Genomic DNA, 20,467 nt, shown 5'->3' with positions numbered 1-20,467 from the left:
AAAAAACTTTATTAATTATAATACTCAATATATACTGATAACAAAAGTTGAATACAAGTCACGTTTGACTTCTGCAATTACAAGAGGTGCTCAAAGTGGTTACCATCAGCGTCCAGACACTTCTGATTACGGTGAACTACTGCTTGAGCTACGTTGACCAAAGTGTCCACTTGTGTACATTTTTTTGGCACCCCCAGTATATCTTGATTAGTAAGCAAAGCACTATGTTTACACTTGAAGAGAACACATCAGTGCCTAAGGCAGGCCCTCTTCTTTAAGTGTCTGTAAGAGAAACGTGTAATATGAGAGGGCTGGGATGCCCCGAGTGGGCAAGACCTCAGGCTCCCTTTGACATACCCAGTTCAGGAGCAGTACCTAGCATTGGCTCCTTCCTTCTGCCTTTACAAAGGGCTTCAATTTTTTTTTTTATGGCATTTAATCCCCACCATAATCCTGGAAGTTAGGTAAGGTGGCTACTAATATTCAGAGACATACTGATATACTAATGCAGCAAAGCCAGGAATTGAAGCCTGACTTAGTTTCAAAGGCAACTCACTTTCTCCACCTCAGTTTACCTGCTGGCTATCAGGATCACACAGTATTTAAAAACACAGGCTCTGGCATCGGAACACAGGAACTTAAGTCTCATCTTTACTTTAAAAAAAAAGACTCATCTTCACCAGTCATTATGTTAACTACAGCATAGAAATCATGTCAATCTTACTTTTAAAAATTGTATTAACAATTTCAATTACCCAAAGGTGTTACTTCTCCAGTTCAAGAATAGAAAACTTTCTGCCTTTCTTACTGTCAAAGAAAAGGTTCTTCTTGATAATATATTTCAATCTTCTTTGCGTTCATACCCTCAAGATAAAATTTAATATTCAGAGAACTGCCTATGTCTCACCTATTGAGTAAACCTGGAAACTATTCCATTCCCCATATTTACTTCAGATATGTGCAAACATTTCCTGAAAGATGTAATTTATACGAAACCAAATGTCCCTTGTTATAATTATCAGCCAAAGGCTTAGCAGTTCTTCTACCCAAATTTAAATCTCCCATAATGCTTTACATTATGGAATATAAAACAAAACAATCCATTAACATGAAGTTAGAGAATACCTTAAGTGACACCCTTAGCTTTGGGCTTGGCCACATGATTTCCTTTGGCCAATGAAAGTGGCATGCCACTTCTGAACAGTTTTAAAAGCCATCAAGTAGATTCACTGTTATTTTCCCTTTGTCCCAAGATTAGCAATGTCCCAGATAGAAGCTGCTCCTTCAGCTGGGATCCTGAAATTAGGAAGACACACAAAGCAGAGACACACCTAACCAGAAGCTGAAAAGTAAAATTAATTAAATTAAAACTTAAAATTAGGGGGACGGCCGAGTGGCGTAGTTGGTTAAGAGCTCGCTCAAGAGTGCAAGCTCTGAGCAACAGCGTCACTGGTTCAATTCACGGCCTGAGCTGAGCTGCCGCTGAGCTGACAACAGGTGGCAGGATGGCTCAGCTAATTAAAAAAAAAAAAAAAACAAAAAATAAACTTAAAATTAAAAAGTAAAGAAGTTTAAAGGTCATGCAAGCATGAAATAATCCTTTATTATTGTTGGTCATTTAAATTTTTTGTTAACCAGCATAACCCAGCAAAAGCTGACTTACATGAGAAACAAGCTACTCGATTTCTTAAAGTCTTACTTCATACTTGCCTCTGAGCTAGTCCTAGGCTTATCTGATCAATCCTTTCCCACAAACAAGCTATGTCAATGTCATATCATCCTAGGTTTACTTTGTCCTCTTTACTACTTTTTGCTTATTCAGGTGGTAAAAAAAAAAAAAATGCTGAGCAGAATAAAAATTAACAGAGGAGAAATGTTAGTACATGTGATGCAATCTAGAGGCAGGGTATCTACGTTCAGAAAAGCTAAAGTAGTTAAAAAAGCTAAAGTATTAAAAAAAACCAGTGGTAGTTAGGAAAGAACAGAACCCATTGGTGGCCTAGAAAGTTCACAGGTAGGTCACAGACTGAAAACCAGTAGAAAATAGCCAAAAGTTCTGCAGCTCACACAGCCTGACTTCTCCCCCACATTCAACTCATCTGGCTCTTCAGCCCCATTTGGCAAATATTTTTCCAAGCTACACATTTTCTGCCTTCTTAGCCTTTCACAAGAACTTGCTGCAACACTGCCTCTAAGGCAATGACAAAATAAACAGACACACTATCCATATTTACCTTGTTGTTGGAACTCAGAAATTCCTACTCTGAATTTAACTAAATTCAAAGGTAACAGATAAATAGGAAAACTGTTTCCCACAAACACACACTGCTATAAATTTTATCAAACAAGGTTATAAACTAAGATTATAGTTTAGTCACAACAAAAAAGAAAAACAGAATTGTATTCAACCAATCTCAAAGACACACCAGCCCCTCCCCCTGTATGTCAAACAATAAATAAAAAAAAGTCCATGTCAAACAATAAAAAAAACAATAAAGAAAGTACCTTTTTTGCACTAAGCAATATTCTAGGTCCTTTAGAAGATACAGAAGATAAAACAAGGTCCTTGCACTTACAGGACAGAGTGGGGAAAATGTAAATATTAGGTTGTTGAAAAAGTCATGAAGCATTTTTGCAATGAAAAACATAGAAAAAATACGTCATGACTTTTCCGACAACCCAATAAAAGGTTATAAGGGAAAAATATTAAGAAATAAATCATAATAACAAAAACAAAAGAAAAAAAAGCAGTAACATGTGTCTTTAGTCCCCAACATGAAATATTCTTGGAAAAATCTAGCAAAGACGATCTAAACTATACATCCCCTAGCCAAATACCATAATGTCATAATTTGTCTTTGTCAGAGCAGACTGGATTAACAGACAGTAGCTATGATCTTATACAACAAATGTCTCTGTGTCCCTTCTATTAAGTTACACATCCACACTGAAGGAGAAGAGTGTATTTAACATGCTGCTTAGGTCTTCTCTACTTAGAAAATTTGGTTGCTTGCATTCTCTTTTGTTATGTACGTCTCCATAAACAAATTGGGGGAAATTTGTCTCTTTGTATTCCCTAGTTAAGATGTACAAAAGCTGGTAGTGGGAGATCATTGTGCGCCAACAATTTTATCCCAGGAAAGACATTAATAAATACTGGGCCATAACATCTACCCTACCCACCTATCCTGCATTGAGCGTTCTTTCAGTTATTCTCCACAAAGACTTAGACAAATCTAATGCGTCTACACCAGGGGTTGGCAAACTGCGGCTCGTGATTCACATGCGGCTCTTTGAGTACGAATATGTAGCTCTGAAGTAAAATTGAAAATGAAAATAAAACTATCATAGTTTCATTTATAAAATTTTTAAAGGATATTATTCACATAATGGTGATTTCATTTGTTTTATGGCTCTCGAATAATTTTTAAATTATTGTGAGGGGCAGGATTGGCTCTTCTGTCTCAAAAGTTTGCCAAACCCCTGGTCTACACCAACTGCCAAGTGTATCAGACCAGTCCAAACCATTTAGATTACGAAAACTTCCCACCTTTGGGATACAGGTGATTTTCCAAATCACCCCCTATAATAAAAATCATGCAACTGTCCCCTCACTTAAAAATTTTAAAAAACTGTTGTAAAAAAACTTCCATTTGAAAAATTTTGATCACAGATTAAAAAAAAGAAAAAAATACTTAAGATTCCCTGACTCCAAAATTCCAGTTCTCAAAATGCACTTATTTCTTACTCTTATCAACATATTTACAATTACAGGGGTTCATCTTGCACCTGCCTTCTAGCTCAAAAAATTATAACCCACAATATACCAAATGCAAGAATTTCCTTTTATACAAAGAATGCCTTCCCATCTTTATTAATTCTGTTAAGTTGCAAATTCTATGAAACTAGTTTACTTTAAAAAGTAAGTTGTAAAGTCAGCCTCAAGAGGGAAAAATTTTTGCTGGAAGAAGAAAAATTTAGTGATGAAATTTGACCTTGACAAATTATTTGATGTAAAGACGAAGGTCGCTGGCTTGTGAAGACTGTGGTGCTCTAGCTACCAGCAACTGATTAAAATGAAAACTATATCAACTTACCAACAACTGATGCACCTCTTTCTGCAAAAGCCAGGGCATAGGCTCGGCCCAGTCCTAATGAAAAACAAAATAATCGAAAGTTGAGCAAATGTTAGCATAATTTGTTTGGTCCACCCAACTCAGTGCTTATTTTAAAGTAACTGGTGAGTTATTAATTATGTTACAATGGTAGAGTCTTCACTGGTACCCTCGACCTCTAGTTCACCCTTTTCTACTTGCAAGTTGGAAAGCTTAAAACTATACTTTCCACCTATTCTACCTATTATTTTCTATCATTCTACCTAGCTAGGATGCTAGATGTTAACTGGATTCCACCATTAAATGCATTTGCATGAAATCTGGAAAGTGGAAATGAGACAGGAGCCACCTTACTGTGACTGCTACCTGTTGTTATTGGTTAAGAAGCTGATTTTCTGACGCTTCCTAGGTTTTGAGAAACAGTGGATATAGTGGCAACTTCTTGATCTAGTTCTCTAATCTCTGGATGATAGCTTCCATTCTCTACATCCCTGATGTTCAGTGACTATTTGGGCTGTGGCAGTTCAAATGGCAGCCTCACAGGTTATGGGCTCCTCTCTCTAATGGATCAGTTCTGTATTGTTCCAAAAGTCATTCCAAGAGGAATTGCTTAAAATCCAACTAGCTATGTTAAATCCTTTCCTGCTTCAAATATTTATATCCTGCACTGAACTTTAACTATACAATCACCAAACACAATTATTAAACACTAATTAAATATTTAATTCCAATTTAAAGGTATATGGTGTAAATTTACATATCCAAAAATGGATATATACTTATGTAAGTTTTACAGGTACCGAATCTCAGGAAGACTGTATAAAAGGCTGGCAATTAGTAGTTACCTCTGGGGAACAAAACTGTGTGACCAGCAACCAAGGGTGGAAGGCTTACTTTTATATTGTTTAAATTGTTTTGACATGTACACATTTTTCAAAATTAAATTAACTGATAAATTTAATTGGTAGTTTAAATCTAATTTAAATCAATTGGTAAGTACACAAATAACAAATTGAGATGGCTAAATTAGGCTCTTCTAAAACAGAACCCAAAATATAAACTAAAGATATCACCAAATAATTTATTTTACAATTTAATACACTCTGAATAAGAGAGAATTTAGCCAATACAATAAGTCCCTGAAGGCTGACATTGAATATGTCACTCTTTTGCATTCCCCCACAATGCCTAGCACAGCTTTACAGTCAAAACGCACAAGTTAAATCCAAGAGCCTCCCTTTTGTCCTAGTCCTCTCTTAAATCCTGTCTTAACTCTCTCTCTCACACCTAAATTCATTGTCAATCACCCTCTCTCCTCCATTTCCTTTTTTTTATTGACCTTAAAATCTTTAGCACTGTCAAATCTCAGTTGATTCTTCTCTCAAACTGCTTGTTTAGTTTCTTTTCAGTAGTTTAGACTCATCTCTACTTGAAGTTACCAAAGAGCCCCTGAGAATAGCTTCCAGGGCTATTTCACTTTCTGGCTTTACCAATCAAAGGATTTCAAATGACTTCAAAATCTATCCTCTGACTTCAGAACCTCCAACTATTCACATGCCTCTCATTATATCCAGACCTATGATTTGCTATCTTATAACCACCTAAAATTCAAAATGGCCAGACTACATCCTTTCATTGCCCAACTCCATTACATTCCCAACAACCATTAGATTCGGCTAATAAATACAAATTCCCGTTATACTACCAATTATGGCAAAATTGTTGACAGTCTCAACTTTGCTACAAAATTATATTCCTCCCTCAGATCAGAATTCAAGTCCAATGGCTAGCCAACTGTATTATAATCCAGACAACGGAAAGTCTGCAGGGCTCTTTAAAATACGAACCAGTTTATGAACAGGAAGTGCTAAGTTCATAATTGTCTAGTCACAACTAATGAATGTTTCACAAAATCAACTTAGTGGGTTGCAATCTGCATTCATTTAATAAAACGGAATAGCTCAGAGTGTACTTCATTTATTATTACCATGTCATGAATCTGTTTCAAATACAGATGGTATTTGTGCATACTGGGTCCTGATGTAAAATGTATTTCATACTGTGAATCACTCAAAAGAGGTTTAAAACAGTAAGTACATCACTTATCTTCATTAAAAGATAAGTGTAAACAAAATGTTTTTCCAAAAACATATCATTTTAGAATGAATATAGCTAGGAGTATAAAATACTTGGCCACCAGTTAATACTAAAAGTGTTTTCTGAAAGGTAGCATTAGAATCCATTTTATCAGTGGACATGTAGAAGTACATATAGATTAACTGACAATTCCACTATTGTGACTTTTAATACATAGTTCAAATTAATCATGCATTAAGTCTACTCTAGGTATTATATAAGGCACTACCCGTGGGGAATCAAAAGTGCCTAAGGTCAAGATCCCTGCACGTGGACATTATAGAGGTCACCTACTAGTGGGAAAGAGTGTAAAACCTCACTTAACAGAACATTGGTGTGGGTTTGAGCAGTTTAACTTTTTTGTCCTTTAAACATAGGGTAATTTCACCTAACTAATCTTCATTTTGCTTCTCCTGAAATATAAGACCTGGCCCACTTCAGAAATGTGTCTGCTCGGCAGTTTCTACTGTCCCCACCCCACTCCCATTTTATTCCTCTGTCACCTGCCCGACTCCAACCCATGCCAACACACCAGCAGACTTTGAATACAGTAGTTCCCCCCTTATCCTCTGGAGATGTGTTCCAAGCCCCAGTGGATGCCTGAAACCTTGGACAGTACCCAACCCAATGTATACTATGTTTTTTTCCTATACATACCTACATATGATAAAGTTGAATTTACAAATTAGGCACAGTAAGAGAGTAACAACTAATAATAGAACAATTATAACAATATACTGTAATAAAAGTTACATGAATGTGGTCTCTCTTTCAAAATATCTTATTGTCCTGTACTCGCCCTTCTTCTTGTGATGATGTGAGATGAGATAGTGCCTACTATGTGATGAGACAAAGTGAGGTGAACGACGTAAGCATTGTAAAATGTCATTTAGGCTACTATAAAGGCTACTTGAACACAAGCACTGGGATACCACCATAAGTGACAGAACTACTAAGTGACCAACAGGCAGCTAGCATATACATCTTGGATCTGCTTTACAAAGGGATGATTTATGTCCCAAGCTGGACAAACCCGGACAGCTCAAGATTTCATCATGCTACTCAGAACAGTGCGCAGTTTAAAACTTATGAATTGTTTACTTCTAGCATTTTCCATGTAATATATTTGAACCAAGGGTAACTGAAACCACGATTGGCTTCATAAGCATACAAACTCCAAGGTGGACGACTTTAGATGTTCCCTTTAAAGAAGTTCCTCCCCAGAACTAAAAATCAGACAACTTAAAATCACCCAGGAGAAGAAAAGGAACACTCAATAAGTGACTTTTCAAAGCCAAGGAACTGATAACTCAACCTCTCTGGGGGTGACTTCAACTCCCTGTCGGCTTTTGCACAACCTTGAAAAGACTAGAGAGAGGCCTAAGAGAGCCTATAGGTAGGAAGACTCCCAGCTGATACGCATGTCCAGACCAGCGTCAGTAAGGGCTTTTACCCAGCCCTGCAACCCAGACCTCAGCCGAGCCGCCCTACTCAAGCAAGACCTGGGCCCGTGGGAGGCTCCGCCAGGGGAGAGCCGGGCGAGCGGGCTGCACCCGACTGTCCGGGACGCACGAGGTGTTTCCAGCTGCCCGCCCGAGGCTGGCCAGCCCCACCTCTCCCTCCACAACAGACTTCATGGCTGTTCTACATCCTCCCAGGTCGTCCCACCAGGTCCAGTCCTCGCTTCCCAAGTCGCTTCAATCCCACCCTCCACGGCTTCCCGCAACCCCGACGCTGGGACCGCAGCTGCGACTGCGCGTGTAGCCCCTGCCCGAAAAGGGGGGCTCGCGGCGTGAGAGCGAGGCAGGCGCCCGCCCTCCAGTCTTCGCAGGCTCACCTCCCCCTGCGCCAGTGACGAGTACTACCCGCCCGTCAAATCTCAGCGGCGAGGCCATGAGTCCAGGCTTCCGCGAGACACACGCACACAGACAATCTCCGGTTCCCAGACTGCGGACAGGGAAGACACAGGCAGTGAGTGGCGGAGGCCCAACGAAGAGCGACCTCCTAATTTCTGGGAAGGAGACTGACGCCGTAGTTTTCCAAGTGCGCCTGCGCGAGGACCCCTTGGTGTTCTGGGAAATGTAGTGCGCCTGTGCTTTCAGTTGGGACAAGCGGTTGCTCAAGAGCTTAGCTGCAAAGGCCATTTTTGCTTCAAAAAGTAGTCATGGGAGCTGCTGGGACCTGTGTGGTAAAATGGTTGACATAGCACCTTGCCTTTATACTGTCACCCATCGTTTTGTCATTCACTCGACAAGTGTTTTGTTGATTTAGGCGCTAGCTTAGAGAAATAGGACGCAGCCTCTATCCTTAAATACAATAGCTTTCAGAAATAGCCACTATGAAGGAATGGCACCTTTACCGATGGGTAAAGATTTCTCAGAATGTAATCCCTGGACTTCCTGCCTGAAAATCATCCGGGAACCGTAAAAAATGCGGAGTCCTGGACTCCCACGCTGGCCACCCAAAATAGAACCTTAGAGGACAAAAAAAAAAAAAAAAAAAAAAAATTCAAGTGCTCCTAAATGATTTTTGGTTTACAGATGAACAGGAAGGTCGACATTTAATAACAATGCAGCAGGATAAAACGTGACAAATATCAAGTCAGCTAATGATTCCAGAATAATCAGATGATTCTTATCTCTGCTGGGAAGAAGGGAAAACTTTCCAAGGGAGATGATACACAAAGTACCTTTCAAAGTGAGCTCTGCAAATAAAGCAGGGCATTACATGCAACAGAAATACTATTGGGTTGTGGGGAAAGTCATGACGTATTTTTTCTATGTTTTTCGTTGCAAAAATGCATCATGACTTTTCCGACAACCCAATAGCTAGATTGATGGGGAGGGGGAAAGGGAAAGGCCCCAGAAGTAAGCAGAGCCCGTCAGATCACATTTAGATGTTTTAATTTAGTGCTAGAAATGGTTTCAAACAGGATTATTCCAGGGAACACATTGTACCATTATTAAGGAATGATTGAAGGTTGACAAGGAGAACAGATGGAAACCTACTCAGAAAAGTTATGGAGGTCAGAAGTAAGTCAGAGGAAATGTTAAAGAGGGAAAATTCGAAGATATTCTTCAAAATGGAGTCAGGTCTTTGTGATTAATTGGATGTGGATGTGAGGGAGGAACAACTAAAATAACCCCCATATTTCTAGCTTGAGAATCTGGGTTACAGCGGGCCATTCATGAGAATAAGGATTAGTGGGAGAAAAGCAGCTTTTTAAGAGAGCACGACTGTGATTTTGGGGCAAATTTCGTTTGGGAAGTGAAATGAAGCTATGGCTGAAGATGCCTGGCAGACAGCGGTGGTTCTTAGAGCTCTGAGAGTTTGGTTTCAGTACTCAGGCAGAGCACCAAAAGTCTCTGTAACTCAAGACTAAATCTCCAAAGAGCAGTCTTTTCACTGAAAGCTTGCCCCTGAAGCAGGACTTCGCTCTCTTAGACCTTTGTCCACATTTGCTTTATGACGTTTCACCGGTGAATTTCAGTGCTCACTGAAACCCAGGAAGGCTAGCCCAGAAGGCGCTGTACCCAAAGATAAGAAAGCCTTTGTGATAAGAAAGAAGTCACTCCTGAAGCATTGGGCCAGGACCTCGCCCCTCCCTGGTGCTGCCTCCCACCAATGGGCCCGCTTGCCTGGAGGTAGAGCCCTCTTTTCAAACCTCAGCTGGCGCTGCCGCCACGGGCATCCGTTGCTCTCTGCAGAGTCGAGTGCACCCCTCACGCTATCCTTGGTTCAGACCGATGGCAACCTTCTTTGCTTACTGGCCACGACGAAGGCCCCGTGGCCCAATCCGTGGCCATTTAGAATCCAGGCTCGAATCAAGATGCAAAAGTGAGCCTTGGGCACATCCCTATGGGAATCATAGGTGCAAGGATAAATCTGTGTGACCACTGGGTAACTTTTGGCCTCCACACCCCTGCTTCCTGTAAAGAAAACTGATGTAACTCTGGCCACTGAGGAGAGCCAAATTATCTCAAACTAGAGCCCATGAAGAAGCCCAGTGAGCCATGCACTGGCCCTTTTGCCAAGCTTCACCTGGTGCAGGTGTGCAGCGCAGCTATCCTTGTCATATCTATTTCGATCTTGTGTTGTAATGTTTCTTGTTTAATCCAATAACCCTATTCTTCTGTTAAAAAAAAAACTTTATAAAAGGCTGTGTGTATTATCCCTATTTTTAGAAATTTAAGTGCAGAATCAACCCAGTTGTAACCTACATTGAGTTGCGTTCAGCCACAGGCCTACAACCAGAGCAAGAATTAAGGCTCTCTCAGCTATTGCTGGGGAGCCAATACTCCACTTTCCAAACTCACAACTGGGTAGTTAGTGGCTAGTCCCAGACCAAAGCCAACAGGAATAAGGTAAATGCAAGTGCCTAGTACAGTGAGTGCCCCAATAAAATGTCCTGAATATGAATGAGACGAGATACACATTTAGGAATTATAGTCATGGAAGTAGAGTGAGGTGTGTGATTTAAAACACTACAAAAAGTGTTGCTATGTAAGTGTAGATGATTTTCTCTAAGGTCTCATCTTGTTCTCAAGTCCTTATTCTTGTGAGGGGAGAGGCAGAAAAGGAGACTTAAACTTGTCAGTTAAAGCTAACTAGGTGTGTTTGGGGTAAATGCTATCTTTCAGAATTTCTCCCTCTACTAGCCTGTATGTCACCTTAACATAGAGGAAAGATTTGGCAAGTGTAGGGGTTCTCCTTAAAGCCATACTGGCCTCTGCTTCTACCCCACCTACTGAGAAAGTCTGTGGCAGATAAAACTTGTAGTTTATTCTCCCAGCATCATCTCAAAGGTCCTCAACCCACATACACTTGGCCCCAGCTCAAATTTGCCTAGCCTCTGCATCGTATTTACCTCAGTGTGTGGGTTTAGGTGTTCCTAGAATCTGCTGTCCGTTATCTCTCACTCTCTGAACTATTTTAGCAACTTCTATGTGAGTCTAAACATGTTTCAAATTTTAAAATTATTCAAATAAAATTTAAAATAACAAACAAAAATGTGTATCTTTCATGCCAGCCAGGAGCCAAGGAAGACAGGAGTAGAACCTTCAGCTCACTCATCACAGAGAGCAACCACAAGGCTATTGCCAATCTGCTGCAGTCACCCTGTGATGAGTCAAGATCACTCACATGACAGTGTCTTCTCAGTCAAAATCTATCTGGTGCTTCTATCTTTTTCACTGCCCTCTCTCTTCAGGCCCAGGCCAGGAATGGTACAAGGGGTATTGGGTCCCTGAAGAACCTAAGCCACACACCCCCCCTATAGCCACTCTCCCAGTCTTTTCTCCATCCCCTTCCCAGTAAGAATTCTACTTAATCTTTTCTGCTGGTCAGACTCCTAAGTTTGTCCTCTCTGCTCTGACCTTATGGGTATCTCTTTTCTAAGGGGTTGGACTTCTAAGGGACATGCTAAGCTCTATGGCTTAGTCCTAATGGTGTATGGAGAACGCGAGAGCATGAAGGAATATTACAGTGAAACAGTATTCTTCTCCTTTTTGCTGCTCAATCTCTAACCCCACTTCCTATTGTTGGAGAATAAAATCCCATACATGGTGTAGCTTAAAACCTACTCAATTACAAACATATGCACCATGCTAAAGAAAATACAGTATTTGTGCAGTTGGTGAAGCCTGCTTTAGGCCCAAACCTGAGTTACAGGATGTGTGTTCCTTAGAGAAACCACAAGCAGTCATGTGTATTGAGTAAATCATCTTAGGGAGAAGTTGAGAATATTGAAAAGTGGCATGCTAAGTAAAGCTGCATTGTGAGGCTGAGAAAACCCAAATAAGGAGTTAAGATTGTGGCGGTTTCCCCCAGTGGGAAGCAACTGCTAATCCTGTTCATTATATAAATCATTTTCAGTACACAGTGAACTACTGCCACTGTTTGTTTGTTTGTCTTTCTTTACAGAATGTACTTGATGAAATGTGCTTTAGGAGTAAAACCGGCTTATCTCATACACCTACTCTGTTGACACAGCTAACTTTGGGTGGCTTGGGATTTACCATTCACTTTCTTTCCTTTTTTTTAAAGATTTTATGGGGGTGTTGGGGGAGGGAAACAGCATTGGGAAATCGGGGAAGCGGAACAGATAAGTTGCTGTCCTTTTGTTCTTCAGTCTAGTTGTGGAGGACGTTGCTTCAATGGCCCATGTTAGTATTATCATTGCACTTTTCCCTGGTGAGGCAGTCACTTGCCGGCCATTGGACGGCCACTCACGTCAGCTCACACTGGCTGCCAGCCACTCATGGTAGCTCACAGCAGCCCACTGCAGCCCCATTGCAGCCTACGCCATCGCCAGCCACTCAAGGCAGCCCAGCTCTAGGTCGAGCTATTGTTCACCATCTTAGCTATAGAGGGCGCACCATCACTGGGGCCCTGCTGCTCAGAGCTGGTGCTCCCAAGCCAACTCTTAACCAATGCACCACTCGGCCAGCTCACCACTCACTTTCATATCTCATTGTTTTGAATCTTTCAACTTCCTTTTCAGAACCCCTTATCCATCACATGGTTTATTTCCTGCTGTCTTATTCTCCACCTCAGCTCCTTTCATTCTACTTGGAGACATCAGACTCCATGTGCATGATCCATCTAATGCCCTACCTCCTAGTTACATAATGCTCTCACTTCGGTGACATTTTTTATCCAATCAACTGTTGGCATTTTCTTCCATGGTCACATCCTGGACATGTTTCGTCACCACAAAGCTTACCACTTCTGAAATCTCATGTCCAAACATTTGAACTTTCCAGCTCAAGTTCTCCCATTGCAGAATTCTTTCCTGTCATCGTGCCCTTCAATGCACTGGCTCCATGGCTCTGAACATCCATAGCCTCTTTGTCTTCCTTTCTGTCTTGCTTAGACTCCATGACTCATCATTACAATCCACAACCCTAGAAAACTCTGAGGTTTTCCAATTTTAAATGTTTTCTAATGTATATTATCCTTTCTTTCTTGATGCATGAGTTAATTTATAAGTATATTTCTTAATATCAACCATAAGGGGATTTTCTAGTAATTGTTTTGTTGTTGATTTTGAGCTTAATGCATTATTATGAGAACATACTTTGATGTCAATTCTTTTAAATATATTGAGATTGGCTTTGTGAACTACCATACGGTCAATTTTAGTAAAGATTCCAGGTGTACTTAAAAAGACTGTATAATTTGCTGTTTAGGGCTCAGGGTTCTATATGTGGCCAGTCAGTTAAGTTTGTAGATCATATTATTCAAGTTTTTTATATCCTTACTGATATTTTGCCTGCTTGTTCAATCAGTTACTAAAGAAAATATATGTAAAATACCCACTATGATTGTGGTCTGTGGGGAAAGCCTAACTATTTAACAGAGATTGGTAGAGAATATAGAATCAGAAAATGCCAGGAAAAGTTCTGAAAAGAGCCATTCAAGTTACTTTTACTTGAAAGTAACATCTCAGTTTTAATCCCAACTCCTACCCTAATCTCCTCCTAAAAGAAACCATTTTAAGCACCTCATCAATAGTAAGTGCTCAGTAAAAGTTAATTTTCTTCATTTTATGAAGAGGGATTGATAAGTTACTGTAGAACAACACAGTGCCTATGACTTTATGTTCATAGATGATTGGATATATTCATGATTAACTGTGCATAGAGTTCTTAGTGTGAACTCTGGGTGTAAGTATTTATTATCTAATTCTCAATATTCAAGGTCTCTTCAACATTCATATGTGAGAAGTGGCTTAACAGGTATATTAATTACCTATTGCTCCACAACAAAACCAAGACAGTGTAAAATCATACACATTTATTTATTTTTATTTTTTTAAAGATGTTATTGGGGGAATTGGGGAAGGGGAACAGTGTTGGGGAATTGGGGAAGGGGAACAGCCAAGTTGTCCTTCAATCTTAGTTGTGGGGGTTGCAGCTAGCTCAGCTCCAAGTCCAGTCGCCATCCTGCCAGTCGGCAGCTCATGGCAGCTCAGCTCAAGGTGCCATGTTCAACCTAATCTTAGTTGCAGTGGAGAGGGCGGGTAGCCCACCATCCCATGTGGGAATCAACTGGCAACCTTGTTGTTAGGAGCACTCGCTCTCACCAGCTGAGCCATCCTGCCACCTGTTGGCAGCTCAGTGGCAGCTCAGCTCAGGCGCAGCTCACTGGCCCTGTCAAATTGAACCAGCGATCCTGTTGCTCAGAGCTTGCGCTCTTAACCAACAGAGCCACTCGGCTGGCCCCACATTTTATTTATTATCTCAGTTTCCGTGATATGATTTAGCTGGGTTCCTCAAGCTCAGAGTCTCTCAAAATGTCTCTCACGAGGCTGTAATCAAGGCAGTAAGTCTACCCCACACACAAAGGGGAGAGATTCCGCAAGGTCATGAACACCCCCTTGGTATTCCCTTGGAATGCCCTCATAGAAGACCATCTTAGAGGTTGCCTACCACACCAGGGAAGACGACAAATGTCTACAGCTACCCTGATTATGCCCAAGCAGCCAGACCAGTTCAAGAATGCCCTTTACAGAGTCTGTGCCCACAAAGAATGTACACTTGTTTTAATGTAGCATAATGACCCAAAGTTCTAAAAACTATTGAGCAGCACAATGGGTGCACTTAGCCTTAATGAGAATGATCCTAAAGCAATGCACAGCACTTTAAAATTTGCTGCCAACTTATATTTCTGGAAAAACAATTTGTTTTTGGGATTTTTTTCTCGGACAGCTGCCCATCCTATTCAGGTTTTTACAAAAGGGACCTCCCAATTAAACTGTGTCTTTTGTTCCTCTCCTCTCTGTGCTTCAGAGCAGGGTATATAATAGAAAATAAAATAACCAGTAAACAAAATAATTTCAGTTTTATTACGTATATTACATATATTCAGATCCTACATTTTTTTATTTTGGTAGGAAAAACGTCTACTATTTACCTTCAGCTTGAATAGAAGGGTGAAAATCTGGTGCTTTCTTTCCTCCTCAGATCATAAAATCCCCACAGTAGCCCAACATTTGGTGGGGAAAGTGATTGTGAAACCATCTCTTGATGGGAACACTGGACTTACATGCTTATTTACAACTTTTCACAACCGAATTCCTGAACTCCCTGTGAGATGTGTGCAAATGCAGTATAGACCCTTTGCTCTTTGCCTCACTGGATTGTTACATCCAACCTAAATTTGTTCTCTTGTTAAACAACTTGGTGATTTCTGCCTTAGACGGAAACATGAAGGTCTACAATAGCTAGAAAACAATGACTCCACATTACCACAAGAGGGAGTGCAGAGCCACAGAAGCACCTCATTTAGTGTTTTCAAGGTTAGACTACAATTCTGGAGAAAAGAGAACTGCTGTTTCCAAATCCCTCACCCTCTTTCCCCTTCTAATAATCCAGAAACTTTCTTCCACCAACGGCAGGACCAATATCTACAGATCTCTGTAAAGAGAAGGAAAATATATCTGGGAGCAGCTTATTTCTCCTGCTGCTGTCCCAGGCTGACTTCCTCAAGGAATGCTCCCCAATACTGCCTGTCTCTCATCTCTGATTTGCCACCGGAGCCCAAATACAATTGACTCTTGAACAACAAGGGTTTGAACTGCATGGGTCCACTTATACTCAGTGTTGTTTTCAAGAAATACTGTAAATGTATTTTCTCTTATTTTTCTCATTAACATTTTCTTTATTTCTTACTTTATTGTAAGAATACAGTATATACTACTACATATAACATATACAATATGTTAATGACTGTGTATGTTATTAGTAAGTCTTCCTTCCAGTCAACACTAGCTATTAGTAGTTATGTTTTGGGGGAGTCAAAAGCTATACACAACTTTTTGACTGCTCAGGGATCAGCAACCCTAACCCCCGCGTTGTTCAAAGGTCAACCGTATATGGTTTATGAGAATATTTGCTGTGTTCAGCCATTCAAGCATTTCTTGAACTAATTTATCGTGACACTAAAGCAACTAGGTAATACAAAAGCCTATGAGTAACTTTCAAAGGCTGAGATTAAGTACTCAGTAAGAAGGGGAAGGTCAGATTTAGAGGCTGGGAAAGCACAGCTTTCTTGGAAGGACATATATAGAAATCCCCAGTTATATTCCATAATCATTCCTGAGTCGTTTTGCACCTGGGGAAGTTCTAAAACTCTGAGCCCCATAAATGCTGGCACATTATACCTAATTACCATACATGGTGTTGTGAGATTTTTTTTTTCATTGTTAGCGCAACCTGGAAAAAAAGAGGAATGATGATTAGAGCTGAGTAAGATACTTTTCCCTCAGCAGAATGTGTCAGAGGTTGCAGGCAGACTGTCAGGCAAAAAAATACAACAAGGAGTAACACAATGGGAAATAACTAATGACTGTGACAATGGAAATATGATTCCTTGAGTCCTGGCTGACACTTACTAATACACATGGATTCAACAGAACAGGTTTCCAAACTATGATAGAAAAAAAATTGAAAATAAATTACCAAATATCTGCCACAAGAGTTTATTTTTTTACTAGATTTCTATGATAACTTTTCTCTAAAGAGTTCAAAGTGTACTGAATGGAATGTAAGCTTCTTGTAAACACTGTCAGAGGCATAGCCTCATCTAGCCATGGTGAGGGGAGAAACGATGGGAGATGGAATACACGATAACCAAGATGCCTTAATGACTTGGAAACGACTCCTTGGGGGGAGGGTGAAATGGGTAAGAGGAGTGGAGTCAAATATATAGAACCTAGACTTTTGGTGGTGAGCATACAATAGAGTATGTAGCTATAGAATTATAATATTGTACACCTGAAATTTATAAAATGTTATTAATAATTGCTACCTCAATTAAAAAAAAAAAAAGCCGGCCAAGTGACTCAGCTGGTTAAGAGCTCGCTCAAGAGTGCGATCCCTGAGCAACTAGCAGCTCGATTCCTGGCCTGGCCTGAGCTGAGCTGCCACTGAGCTGCTGCTGAACTGCCTACAGGTGGCAGGATGGCTCAGCTAAAAAAAATAATAATAATAAAAAATGCTACTGGACCAATGGGTCAAAGAAAAACAAACAAACAGAAAGGCTGGAAATGACTCCAGATGACTAAAGAAAGAGCAATGGCCAAATCTTTTGGCATGAAACTTTCAGGGGACTAAAAGAATGAGACTACAGCCAAGGCTCTTGTACTGAAGTGATCTCAAAAGCATGGGGAAGATTATTGCAACTTGGGAGACACATCACATCTTGAATCTTGGAATCCTCCAGTAGATTTTAGATCCAGAACATCTCATGATGCAATTCCCCAGACTCCTCTCCCTAATACCCTCCTGCTATTAACATTGGTCCCTCCTATACAATGCTCGTTTATTATGGAGAAATAGAAGCCTCCAGTACACCACAAACTTGTATTCCTGCCCTTGTATCAGTGTTCCTTCCTAGCTTTAGATCTGCCCAAGTCTATATGATTTTACCATCAGGCCCCAAAAGCTCAGAAACTTCTGAGAAGCAGGCCAGCCTTGTACTCAGGCTGAGAAGTCACTGCATCAAGGTCTATCTCAGAAGTCTCAGAAAAGGAACTTGGAGTCCAGTGGCTTGTCATTATTCATCTTTATAGTCAGGGGAATATGGAGCTTTGATTGGTCAGGCCTGGACCACATGCCACCTTTAGAGCTGGGATTAAAATTAGTTCCACCTGGGCCGGCCGAGTGGCGCGATGGTTAAGAGCTGGCTTGGGACGCCAGAGGGCCCCGGTTCGGATCACACATATGAGGGCCAGTGACACTGCCCTCTACAGCTAAGATGCTGAACAACAGCTCAACCTGGAGCTGGGCTGTTGTGAGTTGCCAGCGACGGCGTAGGTTGCAGCCCCTGTGGCAGTGGGTTGCCACGGGCTACCGTGTGTTGCCAGCAGCCAGCATGAGCGGCCGTCCAGAAGCCGACAACTGATGTGCCTCACCCGGGAAGAGCGCAATGATGGTGCCAACTTGGGCCAGTGAAGCAACGTCCTCCACAACTAGACTGAAGAACAAAAAAAAAACACGACAGCAACTTGTCTGTTCCCCTTCCCCCAATTCACCAGCACTTTCCCATCCCCCCAATTCCCCAATAAAAATCTTTAAAAAAAAAATTAGTTCCACCTGCACTGAGAATAGTCGAAGAGTAGATTCCCAGTGAATGTTGGAAGCTATTAGAAATAGAGTGAATGAATTCTGGGCAGCTAAGAAACAACACAAGTCCACCTTAACCAGGTTTCAGCTCTTCCCTCTCCATAGTCTCCTAGCACAGGCTCATTTGACTTCCACTTGGGCGTCGAATATAGTGCAGACGAAGCCCTTAGTGTTGAGCAATGTTGTGGCCCTATTGCAACCACGCCATGGTCACTGCTGTGTGATGAAGATCATTAGTATTCATTTGTTTAATACAGTCATGTGTTGCTTAATAACAGGGATACAATCTGAGCAATGCATCATTAGGCAACTTTGTCATTGTGCAAACATCATAGAGTAGACTTACACAAACGTAGAAGGTGTTGTCTACTGCACACCTGGGCTTTATGGTATAGCCTATTGTTCCTAGCTATTACTGTACTGAATACTGTAGATAATTGTAACACAATGGTAAGTGTTTGTGTATCTAAACATAGAAAAAAATTACAATAAAATACAGTATAAAAGATAAAAAATGATCTACCTGTGAAGGGGCACTTACCATGAATGGAGCTTGCAGAGCTGGAAGTTGCTCTGGTGAGTCAGTGAGTGAGTGGTGAGTACATGTGAAGGCCTAGGACATGACTGTCCACTACTGCAGACTTTATCAACACTGTACGCTTAGGATACACTAAACTTATTCAAAATTTTTTCTTCCTTAAATAATAAATTAACCTTAGCTTACTGTAAGTTTTTTACCCCATAAATTTTCTAATATGTTTAACTTTTAGACTCTTTTGTGCTAACATTTAGCTTAAAACACAAACACACTGTACAGCTGTACAAAAATATTTTCTTTATCTATATTCTTTTTCTATATATAAGCTTTTTTCTATTAATTTATTTTTACCTTTAAAATTTTTTTGTTAAGCACTAAGACACAAACACACACATTAGCCCTAGGCTTACACATGGTCAGGATCAGTAGTATCACCATCTTCCATCTCCACATCTTGTTCCACTGGAAGGTCACCAGAGACAATAACACGCCTGGAGCTGTCACTTCCTCTGATAAAAAGTCACTGCTGTAAGCAGATAATGCACCATGCAGATTCTTCTCTACAACATTATGACAGTTACGACATCGCTAGGCGATAGGAATTTTTTGCTCCATTATAATCTTATGGGACCACCACCATATAAGCAGTCCTGTTGTTGACTGAAACATTGTTAGGAGGCACGTGACTGTACTGTTTCAGTCTCTGTTCATATCGTTCTAATTTCTATTATTACCAAGTCACACACACACACACACACACACACACACACACACACACTCCCCACAGGGAGACAAGCCAAGCCAATGACAACATTTGACAGCAACAAAGACCTCAGGTAATAACCACCATGGTGATGGGAAGGAAGCTTCAAGGAGGGTCAGAGTGGTAGAAGGTGTTCATTATCACCATTTTAAATTCATCTTAGAATAAGGTGTGTTATCAATACAAAATTCATATAAAATAAATCATTTCTTCCAAGCAAACTTCTCTGTTTTCCCCCTTTGAGTATTGTGTTTTAAAAAATAAATAAAAAATGTAGATGCTTTCGACCCACATCTGGTTCCCATATGAACCACATGTAATCAAATCAATTATTGAATGATTCATTAGGAAGGAGTGATTGTCCTTCCACAACGAGACATCGCCTCCAAATTTTCAGAGCAAGAAGCAGATATGATGAGAATACAACAATTCTCCCCAAGAAAGACATCGTTTTTCCTCAAAGTGATTCAGTTCTGCCCCCACAGTCTGTAGCGTTCCACTGGAAAATCCCACTGTCACCCGTTTAGGTGATCTTGGGGTATTGACTCCTGGGAACTAGGTTTCTTCATTCTCTCAGACTTACAGTGAACAAATGTGAGCTCAACAGCTGGAGGGTAAGGACTCCCATCCTGCTAGACTTGAGGGTGCTCAGGCCAGGGGGCAGCGTGTGCAGTGGAACAACTGCAGGCTCTAGGGTCGGGCGGCCTGGGCTTTCAGGCCAGCACCACCACTTACAGCTGTGTGTCCTTCAACAGTCCTTCCTTTCTGAGCCTGAGTTTGCTCATCC

General features: G+C 40.8%; 1 protein-coding gene across 1 annotated transcript in view; it reads right to left on the bottom strand.

The window, feature by feature from the left end:
• HSD17B4 (hydroxysteroid 17-beta dehydrogenase 4) overlaps positions 1-8,410 on the bottom strand; it is an 85,111-nt gene extending 76,701 nt beyond the window's left edge. Inside the window, exons 1-2 of the mRNA XM_019628412.1 lie at positions 8,089-8,410; positions 4,098-4,151 (exon numbers count right to left, since the gene is read on the bottom strand). Of these exons, the coding sequence (XP_019483957.1) occupies positions 4,098-4,151; positions 8,089-8,395 (361 nt within the window). The 5' untranslated portion in view covers positions 8,396-8,410. The remainder of the gene's footprint in view (positions 1-4,097; positions 4,152-8,088) is intronic.
• Positions 8,411-20,467: the final 12,057 nt, after the last annotated feature.

The sequence above is a fragment of the Hipposideros armiger genome, unplaced genomic scaffold (genome assembly GCF_001890085.2).
Source record: "Hipposideros armiger isolate ML-2016 unplaced genomic scaffold, ASM189008v1 scaffold_787, whole genome shotgun sequence".
Lineage (NCBI taxonomy): Eukaryota > Metazoa > Chordata > Mammalia > Chiroptera > Hipposideridae > Hipposideros > Hipposideros armiger.
This window is presented reverse-complemented; position numbering and strand designations above follow the sequence as displayed.